We start from the raw sequence: 22,085 nt of genomic DNA, 5'->3' as shown, positions 1-22,085 counted from the left end.
GCCCATGAAAGGTATCTCTTGCATATTTTCTTGCTGAGTAGGACTTTTTTTGAAACTTGATCGTTTTTAAGAGAACAAACCAACATAAAGTTTTCTCAGAAATGAATCCTACTCAGTTTTGCCCGAAGCTGTTAGCCACACCAATTAGCCCGAATTTCCAGGTAATGAGGAATTGAATGAATGTTATTGAAGATTCAGCTCCACCTCAGGTGTGTCGATATGGACATTGAACATTACTGCATTCATGACACCGAGCGCAGAATTAAGACACTCACAATTGACGCTGATCTGGGTTAGGACTGACAACTAAAACGTGAAATAAAACAACACAAAATATTTATACTTTAACAAATTGACTAAGCAATATTCATATTTTCTTTTCAGCTTAGTCCCTTTATTAATCAGGGGTCACCATAGCGGAATGAACCGCCAACTTATCCAGCATATGTTTTACGCAGCGAATCCCCTTCCAGCTGCAATGCAACACTGGGAAACACCCACACGCTCTTGCATTCACACACATACACTATGGCCAATTTAGTTTATTAAATTCCCCTATAGTGCAAGTGTTTAGACTGTGGGGGAAACCGGAGCACCCAGATGAAAACCAGACCAACACGGGGAGAACATGCAAACACACAGAAACGCCAAATGGCCAAGGCTAGAACCAGCGACCTTCTTGCTGTGAGGCGATTGTGCTACCCACTGCGCCACCTGACTAAGCAATATTCATGATTTATTTTAGCTTGCAGTATAATTAATACCGTCGTACATGGAGTAAAATACTCAAATTAATAAAGTTGAAGTCCGAATTATTAGCCGCCCTGTTTATTTTTTTCCCCAATTTCTGTTTAACGGAGAGAAGATTTCTTCAACACATTTGTAAACATAATAGTTTTTATAACTCATTTCTAATAACTGATTTATTTTATCTTTGTTATGATGACAGTAAATAATATTAGACTAGATTTTTTCAAGACATTTCTATACAGCTTAAAGTGACATTTAAAGGCTTAACTAGGGTAATTAGGTTAACTAGGCAGGTTAGGGTAATTAGGCAAATTATTGGATAACGATGGTTTGTTCTGTAGACAGTCGAGAAAAGAATAAAGGGGCTTAAAGGGGCTAATAATTTTGTCCTTAAAATGGTGTTTAAAAAATTAAAAACTGCTTAAAAAAAAAAAAAAAAAAATATATATATATATATATATATATATATATATATATATATATATATATATATATATATATATATATATATATATATATATATATATATTATCAGACATTCCCTTGCTCTGTTAAACATCATTTGAGAAATGTATAAAAAAAATTTAAATCAATAGGGAATAATAATTCTGACTTCAACTATATATATATATATATATATATATATATATATATATATATATATATATATATATATATATATATGAATAAAATGAGGTATTAAAACTATTATGTTCAGAGATGTGTCGAAAAAAATCTCCCCATTAAACAGAAATTGGGGGAAAAAATTAACAGTGAGGTTTTTGATTCAGGGGGCTAATAATTCTGAATACAACTGTATATGTGTTTACTGTATATATATATATATATATATGGATGGAAAGAAAGAAAGAACTGAAAGAAAGAAAGAAAGAAAGAAAGAAAGAAAGAAAGAAAGAAAGAAAGAAAGAAAGAAAGAAAGAAAGAAAGAAAGAAAGAAAGAAAGAAAGAAAGAAAGAAAGAAAGAAAGAAAGAAATGTTAAAAAAAAAAAAAAATGCCAGATTCCACACCATTTTTTCATGCTGTCCCAACACCAATCGATTAAGTTAACTAAACCATTTTTACAAATTTAGATTGATTGTAAAACAATTAATTTTCCCCAAAAAACCTTAAGAATTGTGTTGTTTTAGGTAGCTGTAATGAGTAATTTGTAAAGTAGTTTGAAAAAGCATAAAAAAAAACATGTTTGTTATTTTGAGTGCACAGTTTCTGACAAACACACAACACAACATTTAATTTAATGTATAATTGGCAGTTAAACAATAATATAGTTATATTATAGTTACAATTTACCAATATAGTTAGCTTTTTAACAAATAGTTAAACAAAAAGTACTAATAGGGGGTACTTTACTTTTCCATTAAACAGAAAAATGGGAAGAATAAAGGCATTTCACACTTTTATTTTATTTATTTATTTGTTTGTTTTGCGTTTGGTGCCTCGACGTATTGCCTTCATTTAGAATGTATCATGTGCTCTGTATTAACATAGTCTGAGTTTACTGAACTTCCAGGAGTGGTTTTGGAACTGACAAAGCTTTAATAAATAGATTTAGATTTAATCAAGCCTTTCTAAATTTAGCAGATCTTATCCTTGCTTTCTGGAATACACCCTTGGTCTGAAAAAGCCTTGTAAGTCAATCCAATTTAGCAAAGCAAATAAATAAAATCGTTTAAATGTAATAATTGTATGAATTACTATTAATACTTATAATATGAATGTTGTGATTGTAAAATCATCACCCAGCTAACCACAACAGCAATGTGAACCAAGAAAAGCAGTTGTGCTGAAGAACTATTCACTGTTGTGTGTTTCTGCCACCACGTGGATCTTTCTGTCATAACAGTCTGAGATCATAATAACTAAAAATTTCAGAATATCTCATGTTGTCGTCAATGCATTAATGAATGCATTAAGTTATTAGCTTTTGTACTTTGTATTTTACCCTGTAGCCACGGATGAAATATAAATACACTGTCAAATGGACAATAATTGAATGTATTAAATAATATAATAGGGTGACAGAAAAATGCGACAAATAATTAGAAAAATATATAACCAATTTCTTAAACAACAACAACAACAAAAAGATATACAAAAAAGAACTAAAATAGGAAAGACACTGCAGGTGAACAAAGCAAAGTGAACACATTATCACAATATTACCGATATTCCCACCAATCTTACATTAACAACTGCAAACCTTTTCTATTACAAGTTGTCTAAAATGGTATTTTTAAATATGCAGATGGAGCATTGCTTTATTAAACGTGCTATTTGGCAGAAACATCTACAAATAGCTGAGAGCTGGATGATGTTCAGTATTCTTCTTTCATTTCTGATGTATTTGAGTTTAAAGACTTTACATTTACTTTAATTTTGGAAATCTGAAATCTCTTTAATTATATTCTTTCATTAAAAACAACATTTTTACCTTTTGTAGAAATGGCGTCTGTCTAGGTTTGGCTAGCTAAATCGATCTACTCCATGGAGTGTCATATTCTGGGCTATTGTTTGTTTTCTCCACATGATGGCGTCATTTTCCCCAGTGTTTCTGTTTGGGGTTCATTTGTGTTAATTCTGTTCTGTTGTGTCATGTTAGACTAGCCTATTAATTGTATTGCCTCAGATTAACTCAAATATTGTCAATTACCCAATCAGAATCTTCCAAAACCTTGACATCATCATCTGAGCTTTTTCAGAGGCAGAATAATCTTCTTGTATGTAAACCTGACTTTCAAGAAAAGTTATAACAATTTCTCAATAAATATTCTCTTATTATTCTGCTATTAAGCAGAACAGAAACCCATGTGATAATCCTAACTTACCTAAAAAAGAAAAAGTTTAGTCATATTTACATCTGACCTTTTTTAAATGGCTATGTGCCTTTTTATAGAGTGTATGTAAACTTCTGGTTTCACCTGTACTTTTTAAAAGTAATGCATTACTTTACTTGTTACTTAAAAAGTAATATTATTACGTTACTCATGTGACTTGTAATGTGCTACCCTCAACACTGGATATCACTATAAGTGCTTTGAGGCAGTCTGTATATAAAATAAGGCAGATGACAGTATTATTGCGAGTTGAAGCCAATATGAAGCAGTGCTGTGATGAGCAGTAGCCAGGCTGAAACACTCATCTGCAGGCCCGCGCTGTTGTCACAGTAGCAGTTCACTCCTTCTCTCCGCCGTGGGCTTTCTGGAGCTTTGGTTGTCTCTTGCTGACACATCATCCAGTCCACTGCGGTTGATTTCTTAGTGACACTGGTCTGGTCCATTTCTCCATTCTTCAGCACCCAGTATGAATTGTCCTTGAAGAAATAGGCGTCTCCTGAGAGGGATTACATCAATGTGAAAATTAGCAGTGTAATCAATGTTCTAATTTTTTTATTTAATTGTATTTTTGGTATCATCTATCAGTCAAGGATATATCAATCTCTTAATGCATTTAAAGAAGTAATATTACAATAAAAGCAGCTAGTTTAGCAGCAGATGGGGCTCTAGGCTAGTTTTTACCAATGGATGGCGCTATAGGCTAGGCTAGTTTTAAGTGTATGGCACTCTTAGATTTTTTATTTTTTAACAACAGATGGTGCTCTAGGTTGGTGTTTAACAGTGGATGGCACTCTAGACTTGTTTTTACTATGGTGCTCTAGGCTAGTTTTTAACTGTGGATAGCATTCTAGGCTTATTTTTAACAGTAGACAGTGATCTAGGCTAGTTTTTAACAGCGAATGGCGCTATAGGCTAGTTTTGAACAGTGGAGGTCACTCTAGGCTAGTTTTTAACTGTGGATAGCATTCTAGGCTTATTTTTAACAGTAGACAGTGATCTAGGCTAGTTTTTAACAGCGAATGGCGCTATAGGCTAGTTTTGAACAGTGGAAGTCACTCTAGGCTAGTTTTTAACAATGGATGGCTAGTTTTGAACAGCAGATGGTGCTCCAGGCTAGGTTTTGAACAGTGAATGGCTAGTTTTGAACAATAGATGGCGCTCTAGGCTAGTTTTGAACAGTGGATGGCTAGTTTTGAACAATAGATGGCTCTCTAGGCTAGTTTTTAACAACGGATGGCTAGTTTTGAACAGCGGATGGCACTCTAGGCTAGTTTTGAACAGTGAATGGCTAGTTTTGAACAGCGGATAGTGCTCTAGGCTAGTTTTTGAACAGTGAATGGCTAGTTTTGAACAATAGATGGCGCTCTAGGCTAGTTTTGAACAGTGGATGGCTAGTTTTGAACAATAGATGGCGCTCTAGGCTAGTTTTGAACAGTAAACGGCTAGTTTTAAACAATGGATGGTGCTCTAGGCTAGTTTTTAATAATGGATGGATTGTTTTGGACAGTAGATGGCGCTCTAGGCTAGGTTTTGAACAGTGAATGGCTAGTTTTGAACAATAGATGGCGCTCTAGGCTAGTTTTGAACAGTGGATGGCTAGTTTTGAACAATAGATGGCTCTCTAGGCTAGTTTTTTAACAACGGATGGCTAGTTTCGAACAGCGGATGGTGCTCTATGCTAGTTTTAAACAGCAGATGGCTAGTTTTGAACAGCTGATGGCGCTCTAGGTTAGTTTTGAACAGTCGATGGCTAGTTTTGAACAATAGATGGCGCTCTAGGCTATTTTTTAACAACAGATGGCTAGTTTTGAACAATAGATGCCACTCTAGGCTAGTTTTTATCAACGGATGGCTAGTTTTGAACAGTGGATAGTGCTCTAGGCTATTTTTTTAACAATGGGTGGCTAGTTTTAAACAGCAGATGGCTAAATTTGTACAGTGATGGTGCTCTAGGCTAGTTTTTAACAACGGATGGCTAGTTTTGAACAATAGATGGCTCTCTACCCTGCTGAAAAATCCAGCTTAAACCAGCCTAGGCTGGTTGGCTGGTTTTAGCTGGTCGACCAGGCTGATTTTAGAGGGGTTTTGGCCACTTCCAGGCTGGTTTCCAGCCATTTCCAGCCTGATCTTAGCTGGTCAGGCTGGGAGATGACCAGCTAAAACCAGCTTGACCAGCCTGTCCAAGCTGGGAGTCCAGCCAAAACCAGCTATATCCAGCTTAAACCAGGCTGGTCAAGCTGGTTTTAGCTGGATTTGGCTGGTCATTTTCCAGCCTGACCAGCTAAGACCAGGCTGGAAATGGCTGGAAACCAGCCTGGAAATGGCCAAAACCCCTCTAAAACCAGCCTGGTCAACCAGCTAAAACCAGCCAACCAGCCTAGGCTGGTTTAAGCTGGATTTTTCAGCAGGGTAGGCAAGTTTTTAACAACGGATGGCTAGTTTTGAACAGCGGATGGCACTAGGCAATTTTTTTAACAACAAATAGGTTTTGAACAGCGGATGGTGCTCTAGGCTAGTTTTTAACTGAACATTCAAATGCTCATGAGTAAGATGCATTCGGCTGAGTCATGTAGGTTGACTTTCATATCATAAGATAAATGACTTACTCTGAACAATTTTGTAATTTGGTTAAACCTTTTGTAGCTTTATTATTTTAGGTTTAAGTGACATTTGTAAAGAATTTGATACAAGCAGGCTGTTTGTAAAGAATACAGCACCATCTGCTGTTAAAAACTAAACTCAGAATTTCTTTCAAGTGAGAATAGTGATAAATTTAGAAAATCACAGAATCAGCACTGAATAAATTTCTTAAATGTTGTTTCACCTTAGAAAATGCGTTTGAGGCAAACTGATTTCCTCTATATTATTACTTTACCTTGTCCCCAGGTGATGACGTCATCCGGGTTACTTGGCGCCCCCTTCCAGAGGTTGGTGTTTCTGGGATAGCCTGTGTCCGGACCGCGCAGCTCAGTCTCCCTGCCTTCAGAGAACCTCCAGAACTCTCCACCGCTGAAAATGTAGGTTTTTCCATTATGAGCCCAAATAAAGGCTGCATCCACTCTCATCACCTTCCTTCCATCTTGAGTGATCATTCCCCAGTCAGACAATGGACGTGGATAGCCAGGAAGCACCTCCGTGTTTTTAAATACCCAGTACTGTGAGCCTATGTGGGAAAAGTTACGCATAACTTACTAAAAATAATTTTCAAATCAATTGTTCCATATATTTTTCACTGCAAATAAAGAGAGACCAACCTATGAAGAAGATGATTGCGTTGTCCACCTTTCTTTCATAGACTGCATCTACCTTATTGGTGGTTGGAGGAAGACCCATCCAGAAGTTCTTAATGTGAGCAGGCTGAAAGGACACTAGAGAACCCGTCCGCTGGATTCGCCAGAAATATGGACCTGGGCAAGAGCAACAAGTAACAACACAATGTTTTTCCACAAGCAAGTTTAAACATTGAGCCAAAGAGCTTAGAATGACCAAGAGGCGACACTCTAGTGTAATTTGGGAAACAGCCACTAGATGGTGCGGCGGCCATTTTAGAATGAAAACTCCAATAGAACAAGAGCGTATTATAAGTCTGTAAAATAAACTATTAAAAGTGTTGATGATTGTGATAGTAAGTGCTGTATTGTCGTCTTTCAGGTTGTATCTCAGCTTTAATGCCCTTTTAAAATAAATAAATAAAAAACAAAGCAGCTGCTTGCCATCACGACAGTAATGAGATCCAATGGACAGCTTTTACTCCAAAATGGCGGAATCCAGGGCTGTTGCTGGGCGCTACTGTTGCATTGGAACGTTCTATTGAGTGTCGCCTCTTGGTCATTCTATGCTCTTTGACCACTGGTGAAAGCAAACTGACGCCAGTGTTGCCAACTTAGTGACTTTGTCGCTACATTTAGTGACTTTTCAGACCCCCCTAGCGACAAATTTTCAAAAAAGCGACTAGCGACAATTCTAGCGACTTTTTTGTGCTAATTTTTTGTGTTGCTGTAGATTTTTATAGACTGTCATTTGTCCATAATGTACCATCCCTATCCTCTTCTCAACGAGCAGTGGGTGATGCCGTCGACCCCTCCCCTGCCTCAGAGCACTGAAAGACGAGGCCCAGTCCACGTACAGGAGTCTCTCTCACCTGCAGCCTAAGAGCAGATCACTCCTCTGCGTACCGACGGCAAATTATTTCGCACTGGCAGTATTTCCAGAGGTATTTCCATTGCACTGTCAAACCGATCTGCTTCTCCTTTATTTTAACAATTTAATTGGACCGTTTATTCTTTTCTTGTTTAATCACAGATATTTTATTGACAGTTTTGGAACTTGTCTGGGAGATTACTGCAAATTCACTACACTACAAATTCACTACACATCTATACTGATACACTGTGTTAAACAAACAGCAATAAATTTAGTTTAATTGACATGCTTATATACAGCGTAGTGCAAATATAAATACCCCTTTATTAACCATAGGCTATTAAACAAACAGAAATGGTAGAACATGATGACGTCAGTAATATGCAAATTAACGTATGACGTAATCTAGCGAGTTTTAGCAACTTTTCGATGAACAGATAATTCTATAAAACATATTTTTTTTAGTATTATATAGAATTGCGGACAGCACTACCTACTGCGCCACTACATCGCCCTAATATAATTTATATATCAGATAATTATATAAATAAATAATGAGCCTATTTATTAAGAAATGTAATATATTTTATTTATTATTTATTGGGAAATAAAAAAATCCTACTTTAATAATAATATTAATGATGATGAGGATTATTATTATTTTATTATTATTTTATTATGCTTATTGTTATTATTATTATTATTATAAATATAATAATAATAATAATAATAATAATAATAATAATAATTATTATTATTATTATTATTATTATTATTATTATTATTATTATTAGGTAGGATTTATTTTTTTATTTTTTGAAAAGTCAACTTCTAGAATTTGACACATATAAACCACTGCAGAAATGTGCTAAGCAGGCCCGTGTCATATACAGTTCAGAAACTTCATAAATAAGCTACTATAATTAAAAAGCATTAATGTATGCTCTGTTTTTTGTTTTCACTAGCTTTGGAGATGTAACATAACTTCTGCTTTTAAATAATAGGTCACCTACAGTATAGCTCTCGTAATGAGCCACGGCTGTGTTCAAAATGACATCGATGGTTTCAAAGTGCACTGCGAAGAGAGTGCATTTGTAGACATGAAGATCGCTAAAACTGAACTGTAGAAATACTTTGAAACACCTAAGAGAGATGACATTAATGCTTTTTTATCATTCAGAGTGTTGTAAAAAAGGAATCAGTTTTTTATTATTTTTGTCTCTTTTTCTTTTAATCAAACAATTATTTGTATTGGTCATGTAAGAGTCATATATTAACTGAACTTCTAATGTTGTGTGTGAGTGCTGTGCAAGTAGATAGATGCGGGTCCAAAATTAAATTCAGCTCTGCAGAAATTTCCTGTCTGAAGAGAGGTGTTAAAACTGAACACAGAACACAGAAAGATGTATGCTTTGTTGTTGTGCAGAGAATTCGTAGAAAAAGAGGAAGTATGTCGAAGGTGCGGCCAATGGAGGACTGAACAATGACTGACAAGTGACGTTACACCAAAACTCCACCTGTTAATATCAGTTGTGTATATATGCTGGAGTTAGGAAATGCATGTTAGTTGCGAACCTCTTAAATGTAAGTCTTGTATTGCATTGGGGTAACGTAACCCAGAGCTCTGTCATCGAATTATTCATTTGTATCTAATAAATTACTAATATTTTTGGCATTGAAGAAAACCCTCTCCAGACCTTTTCTTATTGAACACGCATGGAATTGGCAAAAAATTCCAATAAGAGTTTAAATGTTAAAATGTTCTAAACAAATAGGGCATAGGGGGGATAACTTGGAATAGCACATAGCCAGGAACTATGTTTCTAACTACAGCTCCAGAGGTGTAGTTGCAAGCGTACAAGTTTGCGACGCAGTTTGCGAATGTTCGTTGAAACGATGGATTTGGGAAACGCCAAATCAATGAACTATGTTTATAACAACCTTAGTTGGCTAATGATGGTTTTCGAAAACGCACCCCTGGTTTACAAAATCTCTACATTGTAGAAATTGTTATTGCACTGTACCTTTAAAAAAGAAAACTTCTCCTCTGAGGTTCGCCACTGCATCAAAACCTCCCTCACAGCGATTCTGGATTGACGGATCAGGTCTAGACAAACAGAAAGGTCAGAGAATTTGTTAATACTTTTAACTGGATAGTATTGAGTGTTTGAGAAAGTGCAAAAATGTTGCTGTTTTTTAAACGCTATAAAAACTGATAGAAATTTAAAAACTATTTCATTTGAATTTGAAATATTATGGTACAATGTAAATTTTTCTGTCTTTTTTGATGTAATGCAATACACTTCAGGTGAATTTAGTAAAAAAAAATCGCTATCACATTATATTCCCATGCAGCCGATTGATTACATTAGGAAATGCAAAGATTGTTAATCTTTTAGAAATTTTCTAAATGATGCATTATTTATTAAATTTGGTGTTGATTTGCTTTATTTTCTAGAACAAAATTACTAAATGATAAATTAATTAATAAATAAAAAAATGAGTAATATGTTTCCCAGAGATGAGTTGCGGCTGGAAGGGCATCCGGTGCGTAAAAACTTGCTGGATAAGTTGGCGGTTCATTCCGCTGTGGCGACCCCGGATTAATATAGGGACTAAGCCGACAAGAAAATGAATGAATGAATAATATATTTGATAAAATTTTTTTTTTTTTTAATTGTTCGAACTAATCGGGCAGACCAAATACAGAGACTTTACAGTCAAAGGTTTTTACAAAGGCGATTTATAAAATCTCTTTATCACTTTATAATTCAGTGTGACAATATGACAAAACGTCAGTAAAATTCACATATTTTTCACACCAATACAAATTTTCAGTTTTTGTGGACTAAAATTTAATTAGGCATGGGACTAAAAAAATTACTGTAACTTACAGGCAATTGTGGTAATGGCAAAACACCCCACCATTGTAATTATTTATGTACAGTGCTTGTAAATTTACCAAAATTCCCAGTAAGTTACTGTAAATTTTGTGTGTAAAAGCTGCTGAAATGGAGAATGGAGAAAAATTTTTTTTTCAGAAAATGAACTTTACAAAATATATTGTAAAGGAAATCAGACTAAAACAAACCTTAAAAGCTTATTTTCTATGTTTTCTTTAAAAATAAATAAATAGGAAAAGCTAAAAAGGCTTGGCTTTTCCTATCTCAGGACTGACCGGTAGATGGAAAAACAACAGCGATTGTGCCTGCAGTTTCACTACATTATCACAACATTAAAAGCAGACTGACATCTTGACCTTTGACTGCTGTGATCTGGTAAACATGACTCACTTTACTGGACCTTTCGGATATGTTGCAGGTGGTTTGGGTAGGTGTGATGTAGGTTTATTAGGGGAAGGTGTCGGCGAGCTAATCTTTCTTCCTGTTAGAAAACCAAAAACAAAATGTAGACAGCCAAATGCACACATGATCATCTCAGTACACTCTCAAAATGCTTTAAAACAAAAAGTACAAAACCTGTCACTAGCACAGTGCCTTTTCAAATGATACTCTTTTGTGCTTATCAAATGCACAATTTACATTTAAAGGTACAAATTAGTACCTAAAAAATTACGAAAGTGTACCATTAAGGTACAAAAGTGTACAGTACATTTTGTACTGACTCAGTGACATGTTTTGTACCTTTATTTCTGAGCGTAACCTAGAAAAAGAGGTTTCTAGATAATGAAACACAAGCCAAACAAGCCAATAGATTTACATTTGCATGATATTTACACTGTAAAACCCGAAAAGTTAATGTGACTCAAACTATTTGAGAAAACCAATTACAATAAACCATTTAAGTTCAAAAACTAATCCTTATGAGTACTACAATTTGAGTAAATGTAGCATTTTAAACACAGTAAAACCCAATAAATGAAGAGAACTCAAACCAGCTGAGTACTGTAAAACCCAATAATAACTAATCTATATGACTACTGTGAACTTAATCCATTTAATTTGAAGTAATGAGGTATTTAATTAACTTATTACCTTGAACGCTGAGTTCAAAACTCTTTTCAAAATGAGTAGAATTAACTTTCAGTACATTTAGTGTTAACTACACTCACTTCATTTGATAAAGTTGACTGTTGGGTTTTACAGTGTAAATTTTAGTGTGAACTAATATTAATTTTAAATTAATTATTATTTTTTTCTATTTCACACATAAACCCAAACATTTTAGAAAATGTGATGTACTTAAAATTTGTTGCAAGAAAAAATGATTTCAAAGAAAGTTATTTTAAATACCTTTAATATTAAAATATATTTATTTACCCCTGTAAATATGGTTTAAAAACATTTACATTTTATTTACTTCTAAGAATTACATTCTTTGGTGTGTTTTTTGGGTAAGCATATACTGTAAAACTCGATTAGTTAAGGTAAACCGTTTGAGGAAACCAATTGCAACAAACCATTTAAAAAAAACTAATTCTAAAGAGTACTGTGAACTTACTTCATTTGAGTATTTAAAACAATTTAAGCTGTAAAACCCAATAAATTAAGAAAAATTAAACCAACGGAGTCCTGTGAAACCCAATAGGTTAAGTCAACTCAAACCATTTGAGGAAACCAATTGCAACAAACCATTTAAGTTAAAGAAAACTAATCTATATAAGTTCTGTGAACTTACTCCATTTAAGTTGAAGTAATGAGGTATTTAAGTGATTAAGCAAGTGTTGATTGAGCATTAATGATGAACACCTGCTGTTAACAAGCAGAATTACTGAAGAGAAACATAAAACTATTACAGCTGACTTCAGTCACAGCCTTTAAAGTAATAAAACATTCAATCTCTCAACGTTTGAGCAGAGGATCAATAAACAACTTCACAACCATGAAACTCAAAACTCTTTTCAAATAAGGAAAATTAACTGTCAGTAAAGTTTGAGTTAACTACACTCCCCTAGTAGCAAAGAATTCTGGCCCAGATTTGGCAAAAAGATGGCACAGCAGGCATTCATCCGGCACTTGCAAACAGCATGTGGGCCAAACATGGCCTGGGTTTGGCAGAGGTGGCACCATTTTTAAGGCGGCACACAAGATTTGGGCCAGATGAAAAACGTAGTATTTGGCCCAGATTTAAAAATTTGATAAGTGGGCCATGTGAGTTTGGCCAGTCTTGACCCACATTTAAAATACACTAAAATCATTTTTGAGTAAAGAAAAAAAATTCTACCAATCAGGCCACTTTGAGAAAAAGCGTGCCCATAGTGTGCCTAAAGCGCATCACTCCATGGGTTAATCAATTACATTGCAATCGTGACACACCAACCTATCTGGCCCAGTTCAGGCCCAGTTATGAGTTATTAACTTGGCTGAGACTTGGCCCAGATATGGTCTGTGTTTGGCCCTTGTCTGGAAGCCAGATTTGGTCCAGTCATGTACCGTAATTCACTGCGGCATGTGGGCCAAGCAAAACCTGATTGTGTGGGCCAGAGCTGGGCCAGAGAAATTTTGCTATGTGGGTCATTTCATTTGATAAAGTTGACTCTTGAATTTGCCTTACCAACCTCACCGCATGTCACTGAGCTAATAGTGTTAGCTAATGGTTCGTTAATACTGGGAATTGTGACCTAAACTAAAGTGTTACAGAAACCTATAAAGGATGAGTGAATGACGACAGATTTCTAATTTTATCTTTGAACTACCCCTTTAAGTCTATACGCTGTTCTGTGTGGATCAACCACCAACTGTTGAAGTCTAAATTATTAGACTCCTCTGAATTTTCTTTTTCAGATATTTTCCAAAAGATGTTTACCAAGGCAAGGATTTTTTTCACAGTATTTCCTATCAAATTTATTCTTCTGAAAAAAAGTCTTATTTGTTTTATTTTGTTTTATTTCAGCTAGAATAAAAGCAGTTTAAATTTCTCAATATTATTAGCCCCCTTAAGCAATATATGTTTTGATTGTCTACAGAACAAGCTATGATGTTTAGAGATGTGTTGAAAACCTTTTTTTTCCCGTTAAACATATATTAGGGAAAAGAAAAATACCGTAGAGTGACTGAATGGCCTCACGGTCATCGTCCGGAAGAATGTAGGATCCTACATCTCCAACAGAGCCCTGATAATAGGGCTTCATGATGGAGGGGGAAGAGGAGGAGTGAGAAAGACCCAGAGCATGACCAAACTCATGCACCGCAACCGCAAACAAATCAGTGCCGCTTTCATCTGAAAATATACAGAGAATAAGAACAGGACATGTGTAGATAAGTGGCTGAGCACAAAATAAATAAATAAATACAAATTTGAGAAAGTCTTGGTAGCCCAACAGTTGCTGGTTCACAATAACTTTTATTGTATGCATTTACTTATTAATTTAATAATAAATAAATAACATTAGTAAATAAATGTACTATATATATATATATATATATATATATATATATATATATATATATATATATATATATATATATAAGTCAGAATTATTAGCCCCCCTGTATTATTAGTGCCCCTGTTTACTTTTTTCTCCAATTTCTGTTTTATGGAGGGAAGATTGTTTCAGCACATTTATAAGCATAATAGTTTTAAAAACCTATTTCTAATAACAGATTTTTTTTGTCTTTGTCATGATGACAGTAAATAATATTTTACTTGATATTTTTTAAGACACTTCTATACAGCTTAAAGTGACATTTAAAGGCTTAACTAGGTTAATAAGGTGAACTAGGCAGGTTAGGGTTATTAGGCAAGTTATTGTATGATGATGGTTTGTTCTGTAATTATTGTCACATTATTGTTTATTTATTACTCACATGGCCCAATTCCAATTCTGTTTTTACCCCTACCCCTTCCCTTTGGCTCTTCCAATTGTTTTTTTTAATCCTGACCGTAAAACATGAACACTGTTATGAATGTATTAAAATATTTGCTTTTTTGTTGTAAAAATTCTTTTAAAAATACTTAAATTCATGCATCTGATTGTGCATTGTAGCTGGTGTATTTAGGGAAATTTTCACACCTCTTTGTTTCTAGTTTAGTCCTGGAAAATCTCAGTTTCAAGCTCTATCTAGACCAGTGTTCCCCAACCCTGTTCCTAAAGGCACACCAATAGTCCACATTTTCAACCTCTTCCTAATCAAACACACCTGAATCAACTCATCAGAACACTAGAAGACACCCCAAAACCTGAAATGAATGTGTCAGATACAGTAGACATCCAAAAATGTGTACTGTTGGTGTGCCTTGAGGAACAAAGTTGGGAAGATCTAGCCCTTCCCTACTCCTTCAAGCTAAAGTGAATTGTGACACCCCTACCCCTTTATGTGAATGTATGTGGAAGAGGTAGAATTGGGATTAGGCTTATATTTAGGAAAGGCTGTAGCACTTACCTAGGTATGTCCAAATCTCATCATCGTCGAAATGTGTGTCTCCAGCAACATCCGACTCCCCAGGGAAGAAGGCATGAGCGAGAGTCCCTCCCTTCCCATCAAATGGATAGCCATCATCATGGAGCGAGCGGGCGAAAGAGATCCGGATATCAGCTCTGTCCTTCTCGCTGGAGGACGCTCCATAGAAATTGAGGTTGGTGACGTCACTCCAGGCTTTCAGGGCATAGGATATTATAGGGTCGACTTGAGTGGGTGTCAGTCTTTTATGGACAGACGGGTAGTTCTGGACACTAGTAAGAGAAAGAGGAACCAGATGATGAATATTCACAGTTGTGGACGGTAACATGTATTTCTATTTCAGTAACTTGTATTTCACAAGTGTTTTCTGTTTGTTTACAGTCGTGAATTGCATTATGGGATGTTGATCTCTGTTGTGTCGACTTTTGATGTTGGAAATTCAACTCTACAGTTTAACAAAGCGACTTTTATTGACATTTTAGAAGTTTGAAATAATATAATTTATAAGCCAATTACTTATGCTAAGCTAAGCTAAAAGTGCTCGCACCAGACCTGGATATCGACTGAATGGATTAAAAACTATTAAAACTCTCTAGGGAAGCTGTAAATTGAGCCTATTAAAAAAATTAATAAATTAATATATATTTAATTATATATAATATATATTTAATTAAATATATATTTAATTAATATATATATAATTTAAAAAAATAATAATTCTACTTCATTCATTTATTTTCCTTCAGCGTAGTCCCTTATTTAACATTATTATCCCTTATTTAACACTGTGGCGACCCCATTATTCCACCATATGTTTTATGTAGCGGATGTCCTTACAACTGCAACCCAGTACTGGGAAACACCCATACACCCACACACGCTCATACACTACGGCCAATTTTGTTTATCCAATTCACCTATAGCGCATGCGTTTGGACTGTGGGTGAAACTGGAGCACCCGGAGGACACCCACACCAACACTGGGAGAACATACAAACTCCACACAGAAATGCCAACTGGCCCTTAAACCTGTGACCTTCTTGTTGTAAAGTGACAGTGCTAACCACTGAGCCACCGTGCCTCCATCATTCTACTTTTACTGGAGTAATATTTTGCATATATAAAGTGCTTGATTTTCAGTTAGTCATGCTTGTTAGTTTGGTTAGCGGTGATCATATCTCGATCATACAGACCTCCATGTAATGTCAGACTTTGTCCAGCGGAGCCCAGTGGTTGCGTATCTTTTCCTTCTGCGCTTTTTCAGCTTGTCCTCAATGCCTATGATGTCTGGCAGAGAACATCGTGGTGTGTTCATCAGCGTCAGAGTGTCACTGTCTGGAAACACAACGGCAGAAGGTACCGGATCAATATATAGACTTCAGAGACACAGAGCCCATTTCAGAACATGTAATAAAACCCACACGAGGAGGAGGAGGAGGGACAATGGAAGAACTCTTTCTCTAGAAGAGATTTACTGAAGCCAGCAACCACAGAATTAGGAATAAAAAGTCTCATTATTACATTTACATATATCAAATTACAGTTTACATATCTATCTATCTATCTATCTATCTATCTATCTATCTATCTATCTATCTATCTATCCATCCATCCATCCATCCATCCATCCATCTATCATCTATCTATCTATCTATCTATCTATCTATCTATCTATCTATCTATCTATCTATCTATCTATCCATCCATCCATCCATCCATCCATCCATCCATCCATCCATCCATCTATCTATCTATCTATCTATCTATCTATCTATCTATCTATCTATCTATCTATCTATCTATCTATCTATCTATCTATCTATCTATCTATCTATCATCCATCTATCCATCTATCCATCAATCAATCAATCAATCAATCAATCAATCTATCTATCTATCTATCTATCTATCTATCTATCTATCTATCTATCTATCTATCTATCTATCTATCTATCTATCTATCTATCTATCTATCTATCTATCTATCCATCCATCCATCCATCCATCCATCCATCCATCCATCCATCCATCCATCCATCCATCCATCCATCCATCCATCCGTCTGTCTGTCTGTCTGTCTGTCTATAATGTAAGGATCAAGTGCAGCGTCGTTACGTTTGTGTGATTTTCTTTCATTTACAATCAGAAAATATGAAAAATATACATAATATTTAGAACAGATTACTTTTAAAATCTAAATTATGTATTTAACCTGGCCTCTTTAGCACCAAGCAGCAGCTTAAACATTATTTGTTGAGTCTTTTCTGAAATGTATTATTTAATTTCTAGCATCTTTCAAAGAGTTCTTCCTTAATGTGATTTAATTAAATCTCTCTTTTTCTTTCCAGGAGAATCTCATACTGACTATATTATTGCCTATATATATATATATATATATATATATATATATATATATATATATATATATATATATATATATATATATATATATATATATATATATATATATATATATATATATATATATATATATATATATATATACACACTATATACACCTGTCCAAATTTCTAATCAGCCAATCACTAGCAGCAACTCAATGCATTTAGGCATGTAGACATGGTCAAGACAATCTGCTGCAGTTTAAACCGAGCATCAGAATGGGGAAGAAAGGGGATTTAAGTGACTGAATGTGACATTGTTGTTGGTGCCAGACAGGCTGGTCTGAGTATTTTAGAAACTGCTGATTTTCACACACAATCATCTATAGGGTTTACAGAGAATGATCCGAAAAGGAGAAAATATCCAGTAAGCGGCAGTTCTGTTGGCACAAATGCCTTGTTGCCAGAGATCAGAGGAGAATGGCCAGACTTGTTCCAGCTGATAGAAAGGCAACAGTAACTCCCATAAGCACTCGTTACAACAGAGGTTTGCAGAAGAGCATCTCTGAGCACACAACACGTCCAACCTTCCTCCAAATATTTCAGCATACCATCAAATCAGATAAAATAGACAACAGCAAACCAAGCCAAAAACTCTGTCTCCATCTTTTTCCAACTCATTTATTAAAATTTTGTCTTAAACAATTATCCAACTAACCTGTATTTTCTGATTGTATTTTAATAAGGAGAATGAAAATTTATATATAATGTCATTACACCCTCACTAAATCAACAAATGCAACTGGGGGCCAAGACTTTTGCACAGTACTGTACATGTATAATATATTTGTGAGCTTTTAAAACAAGTAAATATTTTTTTTTTCAGATTTTGCATGTGGTTAAATTAGTTTGAAGACACCAAAACCACCATAAAATTTAAAAAAAAAACACTAGTTAACGCTGCATGAGTGTTTCTAAGACAACAATAAAGAGACTATAAATCTAACTTTCTTCCTTACGTTTTAATTGTAATCCCCCATTATTCTTTTTCATTTTGGAAAATTGCAGAAATGCTGTTGGGGGTTTTAATTTCACTATTATCGCAAATTGTAATGTAATATTTATAACACATTTCCTCAGCTATGATGACAAAAGCTTCTGAAAAAGAGGAAGAACTGAAGAAATGGCATTGGACTAGTTTTAGAAAACAAGACTGTTAAGTTGTTTCATGTATACTGTAAAAAATATCTGTTAATAAAAAGTTACTGTTAATAAATGTAATCAATAAACAGTTCATATCTGTTGATTAATCGTCACAGAAGGGTAGACGAGAAGACGAGAAGGTATACTAGTCAGAGAAAGAGGGAATGAGATGGTGAATATTCACAGTTGTAGACGGAAACAAGTATTTCTGTTTCAGTAACTTGTATTTCACAAGTGTTTTCTGTATATTTATAGTTGTGAATCGCATTATGGGATGTTGATCTCTGCTCTGTCGACTTTTGATGTTGGAAATTCAACTCTACAGTTTAACAAAGTGACTTTTATTGACATTTTAGAAGTTTGAAATATTATAATGTATAAGAAACTACAATATATAGAGAAATAAGTCTGTAGAATAACAGAAAATGTACTGGCAGCTAATTACAAGGTTTTTGTAGTGTAATATACAACACCAACGCACACAATATATCACTTTAAACTATTAAAAATGTTTCTAAAAGTCACTTTTTTCCCAACTTTTCAAGGTTAGAAGTTGTAAAAAAAAGTCCAAGGTCCCATAATGCAGTTTAAAAGCATAAATAAACATAAAAAATAAAAACATGAAGCACAAAATATGAAAAACTGCTAATTTAAGGATGTTCTTTACAGTGTACACTTAATAAAATACTGTAAATTTACAGCCAAATGCAAAAGTACTTAAACGCTTTTGAAATTAACGTTTATTACTGTAAAAAGAGGGGAGGGGTGCAATCGCAAAGGGTACAATCTTTGGTACAACTGAATAACAAGATGGTGTTAGTGAATAGATTTGCAAGCTCTTTTACAGGTAATTATGTGTGATCAGAATTATGTACCGAGTTTGCCTGTTTCCTTGAGTCCAGCGAATCTCTGCATTTCTCTAATGGCTCTCTCGATGCCGTCTTTGCTCTGTAGCTGTCCTGTGCGCGGGTCTAGAGGAGGCAGATATCCATACCGGCTCAACCAGTCCTACAGGTCAGAGAAATACCATGTGACTAGACATATGCCGATAATCAATAATTCAATGTACAGTGCTCAACATAAACGAGTACACCCCTCACAAATCACTCTTTTAAATTAATATTTTCTATAGGAAGCTTTACAAAATGATATTTGTGCATATATATTAGATTAGTCAATACTGAAGCAAAATCTGAAGCTTATTTAACAGAGTAGCGTATTATCCAAAAATTAAAACACCAAAATTTGTATGTTAGGGAAAAATATTAAATAAAAAAAATGTAAAAAGAGAAAAAAAATCAAGAGAAATGAAAAGTAGGCATACTTGCTTGGAAATTGCTATATTTTTGCATGAATTAAAATGTGTTATCTTCTATTTCTAAAGATGTTTGGTGATTAAAATAGGATTTCAATAAATATATCTGTTTAATGAATCTGTTTTGTTCAAATGCACCAAGTATAGGACCTATTTACTGTGAAATTGGTAAAAAAAATATTCATTTTCAAAATGGGGTGTACTTCATTATGCATGAGCACCGGATGGAGATAATGAACATGCATATATTGATATCATCAGCACTTCAAAATATCAATTAAAATTATTTATTATTAAAATGTCTAGTGAGCCTTTTAAGAAAATTCAAGATTGTGTATTTGCAGAGGTGTTCGTTCATACATTCATTGATTTTCCTTCGGCTTAGTCTTTATTTCCGAGGATGCCACAGCGGAATGAACTGCCAACTATTCCAGCACATGTTTTACACAGCAGATGTCCTTCCAGTCGCAACCCAGTTTGGGAAAATTATGTTTATCGCATCAGTAAATATTGCAAGACTTATATAAATCATATTTTTATCTGGTCTACAACATGAAAAATTCGGTGGCTATATTTATAGGCATTTTGTTCATTAACAAGTAAAGCCCTATTTACCTAATTAAACTAAAGTCAATGTATTGACTACAAAAACATTTATTAATAATATGTGATGTTAATTTCTAAGTTAATGCCTAAATAACGCATTTAATTCAAAATTTGTATCAATTAAAGGTCAAATTATTGCATTTAAATTATTGCACCTCTGGACAGATGAAAACAAAGGTTATGGCAAGTTTGTCACTGTTAAATAATCATATATGCGAGGTGTAAATTTATATTATAAGCTCATACACACTGTTAGTGACGTGTAAATGGCAGTATTTAACTGTAATATGAACTGCATTTTACAGTTATGCAGTATGTTACTGTATTTCAACGTTTCATTGTAAAAATTACTGTGTATTAAGATATACAATCGGAAAATACAGCAAAGTAAATAGTACTGTCAATGGAAATAGAGCATTTTAGCTGTAATTGATTTACAGTATGTTACTGGAAAAATGCTGCCAGTAAGTTACTGTAGATTCTACAGGGAATTGTTAACAGTGTATGTATGATGCAACACATTTTGACCCATTAGAGCTAGTTACTGTACAGTAGTTTCTTCAAAAATAATATATAAAATCCTTATAATTCCACTAACAATCTGTCACACAGGGATTTGAACTAATAACATGCACTGTAAAAATGTTCCACACAACTCCACGTTGTCCCAACACAAATTTATAAAGTTAACAGTTTAATTGTTGTTGTACAAATTAAAGTGGATTGAAAATAAAACAATTATGTTGTCCTCCCCCCTTTTTTAAAAGTGCACTACTTATAATACATCAACCAGATCCACTTATACAGTGTTTGTTCGTCTATCTGTAAAAGTGTTCAATTTATAGAAAATCAGAGTAAAGAACTCACCACACCCCGAGAATACTGATCCTTTACCGGAGCCGAATGAACCGCAGAGAAGAACACAAGCATAGGGCAGGTCAGGTAAACCAGACCAAGATATCCTGAGAAACTCATGTGTGTGCTGGTGGAGACCTTTATTCACAGATGAGTGTTGCCTTTATGCTTTCACACCGTTATATGCGTCTTTCTGGCTTCTTCAGTTTGTCTCTTTAGGACTAGGCAGGGCTGAACCAATCAATGAGTCTCTCTCTCTCTCTCTCTCTCTCTCTCTCTCTCTCTCTCTCACACACACACACACACACACACACACACACATATGCTTTACTCAGAAAAAATCCTCTCTATGAGAATCTCTTACTCCCTAAAGATTCAATAAACATTGCTTAACTGGATTAAAATACATAATCAATATTAACATTAATTATTCAGCTGTAACTTGATTTAAAGGGACAGTTCACCCAAAAACGAGTGAGGACTACATGCGTTTCTTTCTTCTGTTGAACACAAAGGAAGATATTGTGAAGAATGTAGCCAATCAATAGGGGAAAAAAATTAGATGAATGTTTTTTTTTTCATCCAACATTCTTCAAAAATTTGTTCGACATGAACAGATTTGGATAAAAACTGAGGATGAGTAGAACAGTACCT

The 22,085-nt window shown here is 34.6% G+C and overlaps 1 protein-coding gene across 1 annotated transcript; it reads right to left on the bottom strand.

Moving 5' to 3' along the window:
- Positions 1 to 2,167: 2,167 nt before the first annotated feature.
- mmp25b (matrix metallopeptidase 25b) lies at positions 2,168 to 21,626 on the bottom strand. Its single transcript, XM_002663896.7, has 10 exons — positions 21,444 to 21,626; positions 19,531 to 19,663; positions 16,304 to 16,445; positions 15,093 to 15,382; positions 13,753 to 13,929; positions 11,043 to 11,133; positions 9,774 to 9,856; positions 6,861 to 7,013; positions 6,482 to 6,769; positions 2,168 to 4,102 (listed from the first exon to the last, which is right to left on the bottom strand). Exons 1-10 carry the CDS (start codon positions 21,549 to 21,551, stop codon positions 3,846 to 3,848), a joined length of 1,722 nt encoding a protein of 573 aa, XP_002663942.1. The 5' UTR covers positions 21,552 to 21,626; the 3' UTR covers positions 2,168 to 3,845.
- Positions 21,627 to 22,085: the final 459 nt, after the last annotated feature.

Source organism: Danio rerio, chromosome 12 (assembly GCF_049306965.1).
Source record: "Danio rerio strain Tuebingen ecotype United States chromosome 12, GRCz12tu, whole genome shotgun sequence".
Taxonomy (NCBI): Eukaryota; Metazoa; Chordata; class Actinopteri; order Cypriniformes; family Danionidae; genus Danio; species Danio rerio.
The sequence above is the reverse complement of the archived record's forward strand: the minus strand, read 5'-3'. Positions and strand labels throughout refer to the sequence as shown.

Coding starts and splice junctions, on each gene's coding strand:
- mmp25b (XM_002663896.7), bottom strand. CDS start 21,551: ATGAGTTTCTCAGGATATCTTGGTCTGGTTTACCTGACCTGCCCTATG. Junction 16,446..19,530: donor CAAGGAAACAGGCAAACTCG/GTACATAATTCT, acceptor TTGTGTTTCCAG/ACAGTGACACTCTGACGCTG. Junction 11,134..13,752: donor GGCCATTCAGTCACTCTACG/GTATTTTTCTTT, acceptor GTTTTCTAACAG/GAAGAAAGATTAGCTCGCCG.